Genomic DNA, 18,545 nt, shown 5'->3' with positions numbered 1-18,545 from the left:
CCCTGCATCTGCACCTGCCTCCCTCCCTGTGAGATCTGTACCACTGACCACAGGTGGGCTGTGGTCCTGGGGTTACTGCTGGGGTGACACAGTAGTCCTCTCATGGATTTGTTCTCCCCTCCTGGACAGCTATTTAATAGCTTCTCTCTCTCAGACTTCTCCTCCCTCCACCTGCATCCTTAGTTGATGACACTCTTCCCATTTCCCTGCGAACCTCTGAGAACTTGCACAAACTCCTGCCTCCACATTGGGCCCCGGTGCAGGGCCAGTCCCAGCTGGTGCTTCTCTCCCCATCAGTTCCTTCTCCTGGTCCGTTTTCCCTCCAATGCACACATTCTGTAACCGCCCAAACACACCAAACACTTGCCCTCATGTTCTGTGTCTGAGCCTGTTTTTATAATAGTGTGATGCATTACCCAATAATGTTTCAATCAGTGATGGACTACATGTACAACGGTGGTCCCGTATATTATAATGGAGCTGAAAAATTTATGTTGCCTGGTGATGTCATAGCCTTTGTAACGCTGTGCAATGCATTGAAATTGCTTACAGTGTTCAGCGCAGTCACGTGCTGCACAGGGTTGTAGCTTAGGAGCAGTGGCTACACCATTGAGCCTAGGTGTGCAGTGGGCTACACCATCTAGGTGTGTAAGTGTGCTGTATGGTGCTCACACAAGGACACATTTCTCAGAACATATTCCCGTCATGAAGTGCCGTGTGATTGTAATGGTGATGGGTGATGATGGCAACTAGCACATAGTATTTCTTTTCTTTTTTTTTTTTTTTTACATTTTAAAAATCACTTCTAAAACATTTATTTTTTCTGATAATTAAACAAATATAAACTGAGAAAATGGAGACATAAAATTTGGTAATGCATACAGCAAAATATTAACACTTGTGAATTCTACTAAGTGGGACTTAATAGAAGTGATTTCTCTTCTCCTTTTGCTCAGTCTATTTTCTGTTGTTTTTTTTTGTATAAGGGTCATATCTTCATCATAAGATATTTTAAGACCATATATATACATATATATGTATATGTATATATACACATATTATATTTTTTTATTTTTTTTAATTTTTTTTTTAATTTATTGCTTAAAGTATTACAAAGGGTATTACATATGTGACCATTTTATCCCCCCACCCTAGACAGTCCCCTAGCCTCCCCTATCCCCCAATGTCTTATGTCCACTGGCTATGCTTATATGCATGCATACAAGTCCTTTAGTTGATCTCTTACCCCCCTACCTCCTGCCCCCCAACCCTCCCCGGCCTTCCCACTGCAGTTTGACAATCTGTTTGAGGCAGCTCTGCCTCTGTATCTATTATTGTTCAAAAGTTTATAATGGTCTCTATTATCCATGAATGAGTGAGATCATGTGGTATTTCTCCTTCATTGACTGGCTTATTTCACTTAGCATAATGCTCTCCAGTTCCATCCATGACGTTGCAAATGGTAAGAGTTCCTTCCTTCTTAGAGCAGCATAGTATTCCATCGTGTAGATGTACCACAGTTTTCTAATCCATTCATCTACTGATGGGCACTTAGGCTGTTTCCAGATCTTAGCTATGGTGAATTGGCAACTAGCACATAGTATTTCACGTGTACCAGGCGTTATTCTCATGTATCATTTCACTAGGTGTGATTATTGTCCCCATTTCTCAGATGAGAAATCTGAGGCACAGAAAGATGAAGTAACTTTCCTAAGGTCCCAGAGCTGATAGATGGCAGAACTGGGATTTCCATGTAGACTCTCAACCTCCGAGTCCTGTCTTGAGAGGAGTTGCCTGCTTGTGGTCTCCATTCTCTCTGCTCCTTCCCACTCTAAGACCTACTCACATCTTCCCCTCCCTCCTCTCCACCAAGCTGTTCTCTCAAGTCACCCATCACCCACACGTGGCCATGTCCAATGGCCAGCTCCTTCTTCCGTTCATATCTTTTTAGCCTCTTTTCCTGACTCCTCTTCGCTTCCCAAGACCTAAACGTTAGATTGCACCAGGGCTTTGGGCTCCGCCCCTTTCTCTGTCTGCATTCCCTCACCGGCCTGGGCTTTCAGCATCGACAGCTCCTACGTTCCTGCCTGCAGCCCAGCCATCTCCCTGAACCAACTCATTCTTCCAAATGCCTGCTCAGTGTTGGCTGCTCTGCTCAGGACGTCCAATAGGATCTCACACCTGACGTGTCCATGCTTCCCACCCCGCCCCCTTGCACCTTCCCCGGCTCCCTGAATGGCACCTCCAGGCTTCCACACATAGAGCCTTTCAGCGCACAGAGCCTTAGTCTGCCTTCCTTTTTCACACTCCAGTTCCAGCCTGCTGGTAACTCAGGCTGACTCTGCCTTCAGCGTGCACTCAGTCTCTGACCACGTTTCACCATACCTGCCCCTGCCCGACACAAGCTACCCTATGTCACCTGAGTCATTCATTCATTAGCATCTTCACTGACTTCTGGCCTCAGCCTTGCCCCTCTGCCATGTATAGTCTTGACAATGTTCAGTTTTAGATACAAGCAGAGCCCTCTGGTGGCCACCATCTTGCCCTCCGCCTGCTCCCACTGTGTTCACTTCTAAAGGCTGCCCTCTGCCCTCTCCAGTGCTGCCTCTCAGATGTGCTGGGGCTGGAGTGGGGGCGCTGCCTTAGGGCCTTTGCACATGCCCTGCCCTCCTGGAAGATCTTCCTAGGAATCGGCACCTGTCGCTTCCTTCGAGTCTCTGGTGCAGTGTCACTTTCTCACGAAGCCTTCCTTGATTGATTGCTTTAAACTGACAGCCTCTGGAAGCGCCCCCCTTTACTTTCTCTGCAGCACACAGCGTCATCTGACACGTATTCTATTCATTGGTCAGCTGTCCGTCTTCCCCCATTCCCTGTAAACTGCACGAAGGCAACCTCTTGCCTGTCTTGTTCATGGCTGCATCCCCAGCATGTTCCCTGAAAAAGTATTTGCAGGATAGGTGTTTGTACAGAGGCTTCAAAGGTCTGAGAGGTTGAGTTACTTGCCCAGGGCCCAGATCCTAGAAGTGCCAGGATGGGGATTGGAGCCCCGACAGGAGCTTAATTGCTTGGTATTCTCCTTTTTCCTGTTAAATAAGGACAACAGCACATAACAAGCAGGGTTGCTGTGAAGATGAAACGAATGCACGGGAAGCACTTTATAAACCCCAGTGTGCCGAAGCAATGCGATCTAACTTATTGAGAACCTTAGCTTTTGATGTGTAATTAGCAACCTACCCAGAGGTTCTTTCATGTTCTCGGGGTTTTTTACTTAGGAGTAGCTGGTTCTACTGACACGAAATTATCCATTTTCTTCTTCCTCCTGCCCGTGGTGAGAGAAGTAAGTGCACGTGTGTTGGTGTCCGTCGGCTTCTGTCTGTCTGTAGCTCTGATCCCCCCACTAGCTGTCAGTTCGTGAGCCCCCGCCCCCACCTCTGAGGCTGGTCAGCAGGGGGCGGCCCTGGAGCTAGCCTGCCTGTGGCTGTCACTGTTTGTTCATGTCTGTGTTCCTGGGGAAGGCGGTCATGTTATCAGCAGGTGCTTAGCGGGTATCAGGAGTCCCATCTTGCACAATTTTCCCGGCAGCCTGCCCGCCCCCTGCCCCCATGCTCTGCGGCAGACTGGAGTGAAGTGATCACAGGCCCATTATGGCCACATACCGGGCACATACAGGGAAGCCAGCACACTTGATGAACCGCAGAGCCGCTGCTCTCTCTCAAGCACATGATCTATGTTTCCCTGAACCCAGGGCAGCTTCCCAAGCTCCTCGCACGGAGCGTGGAGCAGTCCAGCCCTTCGAATGCTCACGCTCTGATGATGCAGCAACGAGAAGAGAAGGGAGAGACCCTCCCACATAGACGTTCTTGTGTGGTGTTTATTCCTTTGAGTTCCTGATTTGGAAGTATGAGAAAAATGCCTGTTTTCTTGGAGCACCTTCAGCTGCCTTTTCTGAAGACAGGCGAGCTGTGGCAGTTAGGAGAGGATGGCAGGGAGAGTCCGTGGGCAGCCTCCGTCCTCCATCCCTGGGAGTGGTCTTCTGGGGGAGCTGCCACCTGCGTCTGGTGTCTGTACTTGCTTTGATGGTGCGGGTGCAACTGACACAGTCCACAGCCGCTTGACATCGTCACCAGGCCAGGCCACACTGTGCTCGGCGGGCACCCCTTCAACAGCCTGTGACCTCCTGGGGCCTTTCGAGTAGCCTGGTCCACCTGGCAAGTCAAGCAGGATGTGGGGCATCTTTAAATCCAGGGCTAAAGTGCCTTGGCCAGGCGGCTCAGTAGGTTGGGCATCCTCCCATGCATCAGGAGGTTGCCAGGTCGATTCTCGGTCAGGGGGCACATGCCTGGGTTGCAGGCTCGATCTCCAGTAGGGGACCTGCAGAAGGCAGACGATAGATGTTTCTATCTCTCCTCTTCCCTTTCTCTAAAAAAAAAAAAAAATCAGTAAACTATTCTTTAAAAAAATAAAATAAAAAATAAATAAATAATAAACCCAGGGCTGATGCACAGCCTGGGGCGGGCATGCAAGAAAACCTTCCAGGAATCCGGGCAGGGGTGTGGGTGTAAGGACCAGGCTTTGCATGCTGCTAAGAGAGACCAGCTCAGGAGGGCCTGGGCTCCCTCTCACACACCTTTCCTGTGTCTGCAGCTTCCTGAGCTGATGGGCTAGAACCAGGTATGGACTCTTAATTCTTAGTCCCGTCATTTCCAGGGGATGTGTTCCCAGGGACGGCCTGGCCACCTGGAGGCAGCTGTGGGGTGTGGGAGGAAGAGTTTTTGAACTAGATTTAAATCCCAGCTGCACTGCTGACTGCCAGCTGGGGCCTTCTCTGAGCCTCAGTCCCCTGGTCTGCAAAATGGGATGAAGGCCACGGTCAGGTTTGCGTGTTTGTAAGGGCTTGGGGCAGTAGCCTGACAGGTAGTGAGTGAGCCATCCGGAAGTGATAGCTGCTGTTCTTAGTTGTGGGGTGACTGGGAGTTACATTGGGGTCACACAAAGAGGAATGCTGGGCTTTGGAATTTGGTCTGAGTTCAAATCCTCATCTGTTCATTCATTAAATACTAGATGAGTGCTTATTATGATTTTACACCGGGGTTGAAACTGTGCTGCTTTCCTACTATTCTTTGATCACAGGCAAGTCACCATACTTTTCTGAATCTTAGTTTCTTCATGTAAAATGTGGGTAAAAATAACGATCTTGCAAAACTGTTATTCCTTCTGTGTTTAGAGTGAAATGAGCATAAGTGGTAGCTAGCTACTTTATAGTTTTTTACTATAACTTTTTCTACTCTACTATAGAATTTCTACTATAACTCTACAGTTTGTAGGTAAGATAACTTGCCTTTAATTTAAAAAGATATATGCAGCATTACTAGTAATAGCCAAGATATGGAAACAACCTAAGTGCCTATCAGTAGATGAATGGATGAAGAAATATGGTACGTATATACAACGGGATATTACTCAGCAATAAAAAAATGAAATCTTACCATTTGCAACAACGTGGATGGACCTAAAGGGTATCATGCTAAGTGAAATAAGTCAGAGAGAGACAAATACCATGTGATCTCACTTATATGTGGAATCTAAATAAATTTAAAAAATAAATAAACAAAACAGGAACAGACCCATAGATACGGAGAACAAGTTGACAGATACCAAAGGGAGGCGGGGAGAGGAATGGGAATTTTAAAAATTAGGATCAACTAGCAATTCCTCTTTTGGGCACATACCCAAAAGAAGTGAAAACAGGGTCTTCATGAGACATATGCCCATTTAAAAAAGGGGGTGGAACAGGTTTTGGAATGAGATTTTCATCTTAGTTCCATTATGTGCTAACCTGGTGACTTCAGAAGTTACCTAGACTTTAGTGTGCCTCAGTTTCCCTATGCACAAAGTCGGGGGGGGGGGAGGGGAACACAGTAAAACCAAAACAGGTGAAATTAATTTAACAATATGTTTTATCTCACCCACTATATACCCTAAATAATTATTTCAACATGTAATCAGTATAAAAAATATAACGAGATATTTTACATTCTTTTTCTTTTCGTACTGTCTTCACACTGCAAAACAGCTCAGTTTGGACCGTGGCCACAATATAAATGCCACCTGTGGCTTGTGGCTGGTGGCTGCCAGGCAGTGCTGGGTTAGCAGGTCTGGGATATGGGAGCTGGATGGGATGTGCAGTCCTGGACCTCTCCTCCATAGCTGGAACCCAGCTTCTTCTCCCATCGGACCCGTGAACAAACCTGCCCAGCAGCAGACTGGTGAACCTGCCCCGGGAAAGGAGGAAACACGGGGAAATTTCATTATCTGTGAGTCATGTGGTGCTTCTCCACTGGACACATCTTCCTGGATAGCAAGTTACTATGTGCCACTTATTTAGTTATTTTAAAAAATCAGAATTTTAAAAAAATTACCATGGACATACAATATTGTATTAGTTTTAGGTTTACAGCAGAGTGGTTAGACATTTATATAACTTACGCAGTGATCCCTCTGATAAGCCTGGTACCCATGGGCACCATCCGTGTGCCATTTATGGAGCATCTGGTGTGGCCTGGTCCACAGAGGTTACTAGATGCTTCAGATCATACGTGTTTTATAATTTTTTCAGTTACTCCACAAGCTGGTTTTCTCACTCCATTTTGCAGAGGAGGAAAGTCAGGACATGAGAGATTAAGTGCCTTATCCAAGGTCATACAGCTAGACCCAGCAGAGCTGAGGCGCAACCCTGATTTCAGACCCTGTTCTTACCTCTGCTCCTGCTGTTTCCCTAGTAGGATCCATCCCATTATAGTCTCTAAATTTGAGAAAAATACACATAAAGAATTTAATGTGTGTGTGTATACACACACACATATATATATATATATATATATATATATATATATATGTATACCAGTATTTATACATACACATACACATATATAGAAAAAAAGACTGGAAAGCTATAATCGGAGAAAAATTATGACTTTAACAACAGTTCCATCAGAAAGGATGTGTTCCCCCACTTTCTCTCTGCCTCCCTGCCCCCACATACTGGGGACCAGTTGGAATGTCTAGGGCTGACTAGTTGCCATGAGTGTTGATGGGGGAGGGGGCAGAACAGGTGGAGTTTCCTTAGAACTCAGCTGTCTGTGACATCTTCCGTTTCCTTGGTTAGGGGACCCAGAGGCAGTGGGGTGGCCAGATGGCAGCTGCGGTTGGGAAGCTGGGACTCATCTAGGGTCTTCTCCAACCTGCCTGGGCTGTTTGGTGGGAAAGAAGCCAGGCTGTGCCGTGTGAGCCTCATCCTTGCCTTCCTCTCTGCCGGGGGCTGGTGAGCAATGACGTGGCCCCACAGTGGGTAAAGGGCTGGGAAGGTATGTGCAGCTGGCACAGAAGGATGGGACTATTTAGGCTTGGGGGTCAGGCAGATGTGTGTTTGACCTTTGACCTCGCCACTCCCTCATTTTGTGACAGTGGCAAGGCTATGGATTTCGCATTTGTAAAAGCGGATTCATCACTTTAGCCTGGGCTCTTTTCATTGGACGATACAGAGATCCACTGGCGCCACAAGAAGGTACCGTGTGAGACCTTTCCCAACTCTGCCTTCCTCCTCCCACAGTCACTCAGATGTCAGTGCCATCTTCCTCATCGGTGGGGCAGGCCCCCGCTGCCCGTGGTAGTGCAAACTGGACACACAGCATCCTGTTACAAAAGCCTCGTTGTTAGAGGCGTGGTGGCAAAACTGCTCTTCTGCCTCTGAGAGCTCCTGACTCCATGCTAGTCTCCCGGGAGCGCAGGACGGACATTTGTCTTCATTTTTCTGCCCCATATCCAACACCCACTCCTTTGTGATTAGAAAACACTCCACCTACGAAGGAGGTTGGAAGGCTGGGCTGGGGGCAGCTGGGCCTCGGCTCCGCTGGCCAGGTGCGCATGGGAGCTGGTGATGCTGCAGAACTCGTCCTGGAGGCAGCGACAGCCGCTGCGTCGTTTCCAAGGGTAGAGGCGGTGGCCTCAGGGCCTGCGGCTCCAGTGTCCAGTGTCCAGGTGGTGCTACAACCTGTGGCATCCTCGTGGCCTATGGTGTGAGTTGGGCCACTCAGTACACACACACACACACACACACACACACACACACATACATATAATTTATTTTTCCTCTAATTGATTTCAGAGAGAAAAAGGGAGAGGGAGAGAAACATCAATGATGAGAGAATCGTTTGATTGGCTGCCTCTTGCCTGCCCCCTACTGGGGATCGAGCCTGCAATCCAGGCATGTGCCCTGACAGGGAATCGAACCGTGACCTCCTGGTTCATAGGGTGATGTTCAACCACTGAGCCACATGGGCTGGGCGAGCACTCTGTTGCTTTTTAAAGCTAAGAGTTAGACTTGTATAGACCTGTTGTTCTGTAGTTATTCTGGGTTTTATTCCTCCCCAGACCCCTGCCTGCACTGCTTCACCACCCAGGCACCCTCCCCGGGCCACAGAACCTACGAGAACCCCGAGCTGAGAACCCTGGGTTAGGTGGGTGGCAGGACCACAGGCTGCGCCGTCTCCGTTCATTGGCTGGCACAGATTCCACTCTGGAAGGCTGGTGTGGGTGGTAAAGGAGCCAACAGAAGATGGGAGAAGCTGGTGCCCCCAAGCCCTCTTCAGGCCCAGGGAGGCTGCCCTGGCCTGAGATCAGGCACCGGGCAGGCGGTCAGCCATGGGCCTGAAGTCTGCAGGTTGCCTGCGGTTTGATCCTGGAGCTTGGCTGGGGAGACTGGAATCTAGCACAGCAGGCTAAGCAGTTAGAGCCGCGGAAAGGAGAAGTGTGCCCCCCTCCGGGGAATGGAGGCAGTGAGGTGAGTGCTTTGGCAGCGATTGTGTTTCTGTGGAACTCAGGGCCTTGCTCAGCCACCAGCGGGGCTGAGAGGCGCTATCTCAGCACAGCTGTGACCCATTCGATGGCGGTGTTACCCTGGTATGTCCAGCTCCCCGCCCGCCCACACTTAGCGGGGCTGAGGCTGACCTCTGCTGTCCTTAACTCCTTATAAGCTGCAGATATTTTCCCCAGCTTAGCGTTTGCCTTTAACTTGACGATGTCTCTTTCCTTTCGCTCCATTCGTTCTTGATCATTGTTCTCTCTGCAGGAGGTTCTGTGCCTTGACCGGAAGAGTGTGGCCCTCTCTTCAAAACCCTCTCTGGACACGCCCGCCTAGCATCCCCTGGGAAAGATGCGGCAGCTCAAAGGGAAGCCCAAGAAGGAGACGTCCAAGGACAAGAAGGAGCGGAAGCAGGCCATGCAGGAGGCCCGGCAGCAGATCACCACGGTGGTGCTGCCCACGCTGGCCGTGGTCGTGCTCCTGATTGTGGTGTTCGTGTACGTGGCCACGCGCCCCACCATCACCGAGTGAGCCGGAGGCCGGGGAGAGCCGCGGAAACACGGCTGGCGTCAGCAGAGATTTTCCCGATGCTGAGCTCTGAGCAGGAGCACCTGTCTTCTCTGCTCTTTGACTTGATTAAAGTTTTTCCACTTTTCTTGGGAGGGAATAGGGAGCGTTTTATCAGTGAATGTGCCATACACCTTATGGTCCACTTCATGTGCCTTTCAGACTTCAAAGCGGGGTGTGTGTGTGTGTGTGTGTGTGTGTGTGTCTTTTTCTCTCCTAAAACCCATGTGCAGCTCCCCCTGGTGAGAGGAGGGGCGTCGGGATCATGAATGAGTTGGAATCAGTGCTCACCCCACCCCCATTGTTTCAAACATGACTCTTTTCCGACATGTGTCCGCAATTTCCAAAGGGACTGTATTTCTTCTCTGTGCTTAATGTGATTTTAAAGATGTCGACTCAAAAGTGAAATATTTATTTTTCGAATAAAGGAGATGATAGCCTTTAACCACTGGATGTGTATCTGGTCTTGCCAGAGGCGCTGTCTGTCCCCGGGGCTCCCGCTCTGGGCCTCGCCCTGTCCCCTGCACACCTCCTCTGAGGCTTTCTCCCCCACCCCACCCCCACTCCCTGCTGTGAATCACTTCCAGGAGAATTGTGCTTTTTGACCACATCGTTTTCAGACAGAGAATCTGGAGAGGGCAGCAAGGGTGTGTTAATTGGTCTGTCTCAGCAAAATAAGAGTTCTAATTGGAATGGTGCTTTTCACAGCACACAGCAAACAGCAAGGAAGAGGTGCCTGGAGGGGAAGGTCAGGTTGGGTTCTGTTCTGGCTGAAAGGATGCAAATTGTTGGGTGGGCCACTGGGTGTCTGATGCAGCCTGGCCATGCTGGCAGGGGGGTCTGTGTTGTATCCTAAAGACATGGGTAGCTCTGTCCTGATTCCTGATGGAGCAGCCCCTTTTTGGAAGTCAGATTTCCCGGACTCCGCCGAGTGCCTGTTCTCCTGTCATTGTTGATTACAGAGAGATGGGGTCGGGGCGCGAGAAATGCTGTTCTAATTTCTAATCTCGGAGGCTGCACGATGCGCTCACTGATGGCCAGGCTGTTCCTGAGAACGTGGGGCCTCTCCGAGTGGGTCTCAGGAAGACAAAGCAGCTGTTGAAAGGAAGGACTCGAGCTGATACTCGGAGATCCTGGGCCTGGCAGGGCTGACGGGGCTCTTGGGCCTCCCAGTGGGAGACACCTTGCCACCTTGCCCTCACTCAAGTGCCCGTGGCCCTGGGAAGAGACTTATAAAAATGATTGTCAAATGCGAAGCTGATCGCATAAAGTTCCTCTTAGATTTCTATTTCCATCCCCTTTATTTGGTTCTCTCAGGAGCCTCAGGGTTGGTTGGTTTCATTCAGCAACATACACAAAAATAGCATAATATGGTATCTGGCATGTACCCATTGACCTGCTTCAGCAAACCCCACCCTGGGCCACTCCTGCTCATTCATCTCGACTGCCTCGCACACCCAGACACTCACGTGCACACCACATTGGGTTATTTTGCAGCAAAACAGGAGATGGGACTTAAACCCAGCCAGTCTGGTTTCCGAGTTCATGCTCTTCATCATTAAGATCTGCTACCTCTTCATACTGACTTTCTCTACTCCACTCTCCCAGTCTACAGAAACCTTTCCTGTCCAGGTGTGAACGAACTCTTTTGTTTGGGGATTATGTATTCCCAAATTTTCATGGGCTTGTAATGGGCCCACCCCCTCTGGCTGATGGCTGATCTCTGTTCCCAGGTTTGACTGGCAGCAAGCACGTTCCTGACATCACCCTGACTCACTGTGCATGCACCCATCTTCCCCTCTGTCCAGTTCCTTCCCCCAGTAATCTGCAGGGAATGGACCCTGGGGAGTGTGAAATGGCAGCTTCCTGGTGAAGCTGCCCAAATGACATGCCTGTAATGTCTGGTCTTCCCTTTGCTCCTTTCTTATTATTAATAACTAGCTAATTACAATGGTATCAATATCATGCCTAGTACATTTTAGGTGCTCAATAGCCATTCCCTTCCTCCTTGTCTGTGTGTTCAGCTCACAGAATGTGCATACAGGCCTGCCTTCCGAGGCTTTACTTGCCAGGCTCACACCACACCAACCACACCGCACCGCACCACACACCACACACCACACCGCACATTGTATAATAGACCCTTCAGGTGCCTCTGGGTCTTATTTTCACCTCCCGTTTTCCTCTTCATTGTCCATCAGGAGGCCTAGGGGATTTGAACTGGGTTTTCAGAAGGCAGTTACTAGATGGGCTTGGTGAAAGCAGGCTGAAAATGGACGTTTAAAAGGAATACAACTTTGACATGAGCCACCTCCTGGCGGGGACCAAATGCCAATTTACCGTGAACTTGAGTTTAACAGTTCTCAGGGTAAACAGGAGTCCCATGTGGATCGACTGGGTAATTTTTTTTTTGAGACATTAGCTTTCAAATTGATCCCAGTTACTCAATGGCTTCAAGCAAAACTGAATAATTTACTAGCAGTTTCACAGGGAGTCACGCTGGGTTCTGCTGTAGGCTGTGGGGCTCTTGGCTTTCAGAGTCCTCATTAATGAGCCTAACATTTCGTGAAGAACAAATTCCAAAAGAAGAATCAGGTTAGAAACAGGAATAGAAACCATTGTCATTCATGTAAAAGGTGTCACCTGATGTGTTTGTGTGTCTGTTGGTTCTGAATCCAGCAGCTTAATTTCTACCTTTCAGTTCAAAGACAGCAGCACACACCCATCATTCCTTCCTGCCTCCTTCACAAAGCAACAGGAAGGAACCTGCAGCCAGACTCACCTGTAAACTGGAGACCGTAACATCTGCCTCGGGGTTGTGAGAAGGGATTAAAGAGATGACTGTCAGTCCCTTTTCCCCAAAAGGATTTCACATCAATATTTACTCACTAGAGTTAGAAAAAGAAGATTTCTTGAAATTGTGGCTTTTAGTTGTCTTGGTGGAAGTCTGCCATCATATGCGTGTGTATGTATGTCACACACACACACCCTTTATAGCTCTGTATTGAAAATGTCCCAGGTGGTCTGACACCTGAAGGCTTCTCCCTTGCTTTGAATGCACTTTATATTTTAGGAACCATGTCTAATTCTGTTCTCTACAATATTTACCACAGACTTGCTTAAGCTTTAAAAGTGAGATACAGAATCTTCGGATCAGGGAAACATAAGTAGCTTCCTCTCAGTCCTTCTAGAATGTATGTACTAGAATTGCATAAGGGTTTGCACATCTGGATTCCTGTCCTGCTCTCCCCCATGCTTCAAAGTAAGTTTTGCCTCCCTCACTCTATCAGGCCTGGTTTTTTCTTATGGGCCTTTTTGTTCTACAGTAGCCAGTCTGTCCTTGTCTGTTCTGAGTATTTTCTCATTATTCTGCAAGCGTATGTCTCTGACGTAACTGTAGCTCAGTGGGGTCATCTGTATTACCCCCCTGCCTGCCAGTTCCGTGGAAGGGAGCCAGTCTTTTAAAAAAGCATTTAATCCCTTGCGCTATTGGGTAATAGCAAGGAATGGAGACCAGAGCGAGCATGTGGGTGCTCAGTCATGCCGTGATGAAGGCTATCTCCTTTGTCGTTCCCTTCCCTATGGTAATATGAAGGTTGTCTGTCTTGGAACCCCCTCTAGGACTGAAACTTTTCCCCAGCCTGTGAATATTCCTTTTTGATATAAGGCACAGCTGGCCACACACTGAACACCTCATCTCGTTCAGAACGTATATTAAGCCTTTTGGGATTAGGCCTAACTCCCAGGGCATAACTCGTTTGGATTGGAATAAATTAACACCCACTATGAAATTCTTTTGCAGTCTCCTCACCTTGAAACCCCTGTACCTCAGCTGCACTACTAGCTCAGGGGAGGGTCTGCCCATCTATGTCATCCACCCAGATTCGCCAGAACCATTGAAATTCCCTGCCTCACGCAGTCCTCTAGGTTGGGTTTTAAAAGATGTAGCAATATATGTAAAATATGTATTTAAAGCAAAGATGTACTGATGATTGAACATTTAAGAGATGGAAAAAGATATATCAGGCAAATTGAACAAAAGCCATGGTGGCAATTTTAATATTAGCAAAACAATTATAAGATGAACATGTCATCAGGGCAAAGGATGACATATACTAGTAACATAATAATACATGATCTTACGATCGTGGATATGTACGTTGCTAACAATACAGCCACAAAATATACAAAATAAAAGATTATAGACAGACTAGAAATAGATCAGCACTTTTAGTTGGAGGTTTTAAGATACATAAATAGCCGAGAAGAGCAAAGATTAGAATATTTGAATTATAAAACTAACTTGATCTAGAATATAGATATAGGTCTTTTTACTCAACAGAATAAACATTTTTTAAGGGCATACATGGACTAAAAAATAATAAAAATTGGCTGAACTATTTTTTAATTTGATGAAAACTATAAACTCACAGATTCAAGAAGTTAAACAACTCCAAGCAAGATCAACACACACACACACACACACACACACACACACACACACATACACATACCCCACATCTAGATACCTCAAGGTCAAATTGCTGAAAATCAAAAGTAAAATGTAGTGGAGGTAGAAGTTAGGCCTCAAACTTCTCTTCTATAGCATTTAGCACTAGAAGAACAACGCGGACAATTGTCAGGAGGGAAAAGCCTGACCCAAGACTTCTTTTGTGTTTTAACTTTGTATATTGTTTATTTAATAAATATTTAGAGTGCAACTATGTGCCAGCCAGTGTTCTTGGCATTGGAGATACACCAATGAGCAAAACAGACACACATGACAGAAACATAACAGAGACTTTAGTTCACCATTTTCAGCAAATGAAGAGGAAGTGAATAAAGGATACATGTTTAGAAGACCCAAACATCATAAAAGAGATCTGACTCATAAATGTCCAATTATGTCCTTTAAAACACTTTTTTTTTCAAGCTCTAGAAACATCACAAAAATTATTTATTTGCTTATTTAATGTTTGCCTACTTCCTCTAAATTATGAGCTTTATGAGATGGGAAGGGACCTTGTCTGTCTCATTAACCCCATTTCCCCAGGGCTAATAGGTGACCCATAAATATTTCTGAGTAAGTGAAAGAACACATTCATAAAAGGAAAATACAAATGGCCAGTAAACCCATGGTGGGGAAAAAGCACAGCTTTATAAACAAAGGTATTTCTGTTCAAATAGTAATAGAATACCATTTTACCTATCAAATTGGCAAAACTTTCAAAAAGTACCATGCTCTCAATCCTTGGTTTGTATATATCAATGCACACCTAGATAAGGTGTCAACTCCGCAAAATGTCAAGCAACACAGATAACACAAATAGTTCTTTCCAGTTCCCAATCCCCACATGCAAACATCCAAGATGAACCGTGAACATCAGGAAATGTACTACTTGTGTATGTCACATCCTAGCTACCTCTCTACTTCAGTGGGTGGCCTGGCCCCAGGCAGATGGCATATCATCCTGATGGACCCACAGCAGAGGTTGACCTCCTCCTACATGGCCCCCGGGCACTCTCTGCTTAGCTGTTCTTGCCCATTGCTGAGAGTCTGCCCCACTTAGCAGCAATCAATGGAGTATCTCCCCCAGCCTGGCAGTTGTAAAGTTGCTACATGGGACTCAAAGAACATTTTTACATAGCAATAAAAGTGCATATTTTATGGTTAGATTTACAGATTGTTCCAGGATTTTAGAACCTCGGAGTTAGTCTCTTGAATTGCTGGTTCAATCTTCTACCTCTTCCTGCAGCGCCCTGATAGATTCTGATTAAGTATCTAGGATTAGGAGAACTTACAACTATCAAAGATGGGTCCTAGATGCTAGTATTAGCAAAACAAAAGTCAAGGGGGGAAAAAAAGGGGGACTTATGTAATACTCGTTGTAATACTTTAAGCAATAAAACAAAATTTTAAAAAAGCAGGAGAAGATTCCATATCCGAGTAAGGATATCTTACTGTACTTCTAAGCTAGGCTTGGGATTTGACCCCCTGCCCACTAGAAAGTAAAGCATCTGCAGTAATGACAAGAATTAATCTCAGCTACACCCAGAATGAGAATTTGAGTCTATGGGCATGAAGTATATACATCAGATGCCAGGAATATATCATACCAGCTCTTCACTGGATAAGAATGATGACCAACCCAGATGTCATGTTAAACCCTTGACATCCTGACGTGTTGGCTCAGACTATGATTATTTGAATAAGGATCTCTGATCAATGATAGAGAAATGAACGCATGGCACATGCTCCTTGCTGGTGATAAAACAATAGTAAAGGAAAAGGAACAGAATTCCCAGGGGGCGGCGCGGGGGTGGAGGGGTGGGGGTGGGGGCTTGAGCGGAGAGAAAGTGAGCATAGAGAGCAACAACAAAGGTGGAAAGTGAATGAGTGGTAACTGGCTGAGCATACCTGAGAATGTTGAATTATAAGCTCTCAACAGAGCATCTAAGAATCAACCTAACTTTAACTCAAAGCTCAAGAGTTGATACGACCAGGTTCTTCTGGAAGTAATTGTGAAGGTGGAACTAGAAAAAAGGAGATTGATTGAAAGTTAGTCTACACAAAGAACCCAGACTTTCCCCCTAGCCCTGGCAAAGGCAGGTGATTCTTAGGAGAAGGTATCTTGGCGGGGCACCAGGTGTAGTTGGAGGAAGCGGTCTTGTACTAAAAGTCTGAGGCTTTGGTGATATACACATCAAATGCTGAGATCCCAGCCTGTCCCCACACGTAGCCCCTGAAGGATTAGACCCTTCAGATAGAAAGTAAAGCATCTTCTGCAGATAATTTAATAGGCCCGAGGGGAAAGACCTGGAGACACTAACATTGTGGGCTACCAAAAGAAATGATCTATTGGGTTAGCCTTCAGGAAAGACCTGGGACAGTAAAACTCTACCAAGCCTTACCCACCCCTGGGCACAGAGCTTTTGAGTGCCCTGCCCCTATCCAATCAGCTAAGAATCACAACGCATTTTTTTAAAGAGGCCAAAATATAGAAATAGTTTAAAAGCAATGCAAAGGAAACAGAGACTGTACCTAATGACTGAATGATAATTATCATATTGGATCAATGTAAGGTTTCTAATATGAATGTGGGAATATAGGTGTTTTAAAGATGGTTAAAAAAAATGTTTGTGCTGCACGGTGGACAAAACAGAGATCGTCAATGGAAACACTGAGAAAGTTAAAATCAATCTTTACAATTCAAACAGAGACCTGTTCAAGAAACAATCATATTGATTTGACCCACAACAGAGTTGATTGAAACAAGTACCATCCTGGGAGTGAGAATCTGGGATGTAGGAAGGTAAGAGCAGTGCACAGCTGGAGAAGATGAGCTCACGGTGCTGTTACAAAAGCAACAGAGAGAGAGGAGGCTGCAGATTCCGAAGGCAGAGTGACATCCTCGCTGCTCTTAGCCCCTTCATGTTAGGATTGGGAATGGACACGTGCCCTGCAGAAAGCCACTGCATCATTATGAGAACTAATGACTGAAAACACAGTGTAAGACCTCTGAGTGTGTGTAGATCTCTGTATATTTTTAGCTTCTAAAACGCCATTGAATGAACTCACAGTGTTGGTGTTTGCTTTAGACTATAAAACTACGACAACCTGTGGGCCAAATCCAACCTGGTACCTGTTTTTGAACAGAAAAGTTATTTTGAAAATTAACCTTTTCATTTTGAGATAATGGTAGATTCAAATGCAATCATAAGTCATAAGAGAGATCCTGTGATCCTTAAACTACTTCCCCCAATATTAACCTCTTCAAACCTATAGTACAGTATCTTAGTACAACCGGGATATTGACAGGGGCACAGTCAAGGTACAGGACAGATTGCCACCAGGACGCTCCTGTTTCCCTTTTATAGCCACAGTCGCTTCCCTCTTGCACCCACCCACTCATGGTCCATGGCAACCACTAATCTGGTGTCCATTCCTATAATTTTGTCATTTTAAGAATCCTATATAATAAAAGCCTAATATGCAAATTGACCAAATGGTGGAATGGCGAGCAGAATGACCAGTTGCTATAACAAGCACTGACCACCAGCGGGCAGATGCTCAATGCAGGAGCTGCCCCCTGGTGGTCAGTGTGCTCCCACAGGGGGAGTGCCGCTCAGCCAGAAGCTGGGCTCATGGCTGGCGAGCGCAGCTGCAATGGTGGGAGCCTCTCCCACCTACACAACAGCGCTAAGGAGCAGCAAGCAGGTAGGCAGTAAGGAGCGAGGGCTCCCGGACTGTGAGAGGGCACAGGCCAGGCTGAACTCTCCCCACCCCCTCGCCCCCAGTACATGAATTTCGTGCACTGGGTCTCTAATATTATATAACAAAATGTGATCATTTGGGCTTAACTTTGTCCACTCGGCATAATTCTCTGGAGAGTCCTCTAAGTTTTGTATGAATTAATTGGTTTCTTTATTGATGAATAGTATTCCATAGTGTGATGTACCTTTTTATTTTTTTTTAACCATTCACCTCTTGAGTGGTTAAAACTCTCCCAAGCCTCACTCATAGGCACAGGGACATGTGTTTTGTTCCCAGTTTGGGGCCACCATGAGTAGAGCTGCTATGAAGATTCACATACAGGTTTTTGTATGTGTGAACACGTCTTCACTTCTCTGGGATAGATGCCAAGTGCGATTTCTAGGTCATATGGTAGCTGCCAGACTTCAGAGTAGCGGCACTGCTTTACATTCCTACCAGCAATGTGGTCCAATTTCTCTGTGCTCTTGCCAGAATTTTGTGTTGTCGCTATTTTCAATTCTTAGCTATTTTGTAGATGTGTAGTAATATCTTATTGTGGTTTTAATTTTCATTTCCCTAACATCTTTTTATATGCTGATTTGCAACCTGTATATTCTCTTCAGTGAAATGTGTCCTCATGTCTTTACCCATATTCTAATTGTATTATTTATTTTTTGCTGTTGTGCTTTGAGAGATTTTTATACATTCTGGATATATAGTTTGCAAATATTTTGTCCCAATATCTTTTATCATTCTAACAGGATCTTTTGCATAACAAAAGTTCTCAATTTTGATGACTTCCAATTTATCAAATTTTCCTTTTTAAGAATTGTGCTTTTTCTTGCCGAACCGGTTTGGCTCAGT

General features: G+C 46.3%; 1 protein-coding gene across 2 annotated transcripts in view; it reads left to right on the top strand.

Annotated features, from left to right (window-relative positions):
* Nucleotides 1-9,874, top strand: part of SMCO4 (single-pass membrane protein with coiled-coil domains 4) — a 58,218-nt gene extending 48,344 nt beyond the window's left edge. The window contains exons 1-2 of one of the 2 annotated variants that reach the window (XM_081098989.1): nucleotides 8,785-8,839; nucleotides 9,128-9,863. In XM_081098989.1, the coding sequence (XP_080955115.1) occupies nucleotides 9,212-9,391 (180 nt within the window). In that variant the 5' untranslated portion in view covers nucleotides 8,785-8,839; nucleotides 9,128-9,211 and the 3' untranslated portion in view covers nucleotides 9,392-9,863. Of the gene's footprint in view, nucleotides 1-8,784; nucleotides 8,840-9,127 lie in introns of those variants that run through there. The other variant, XM_081098988.1, reaches the window with a different exon arrangement.
* The last annotated feature ends 8,671 nt before the right edge of the window (nucleotides 9,875-18,545 follow it).

The sequence above is a fragment of the Myotis nattereri genome (genome assembly GCF_964212035.1).
Source record: "Myotis nattereri genome assembly, chromosome: 9".
In the NCBI taxonomy this organism is placed as follows: domain Eukaryota; kingdom Metazoa; phylum Chordata; class Mammalia; order Chiroptera; family Vespertilionidae; genus Myotis; species Myotis nattereri.
This window is presented reverse-complemented; position numbering and strand designations above follow the sequence as displayed.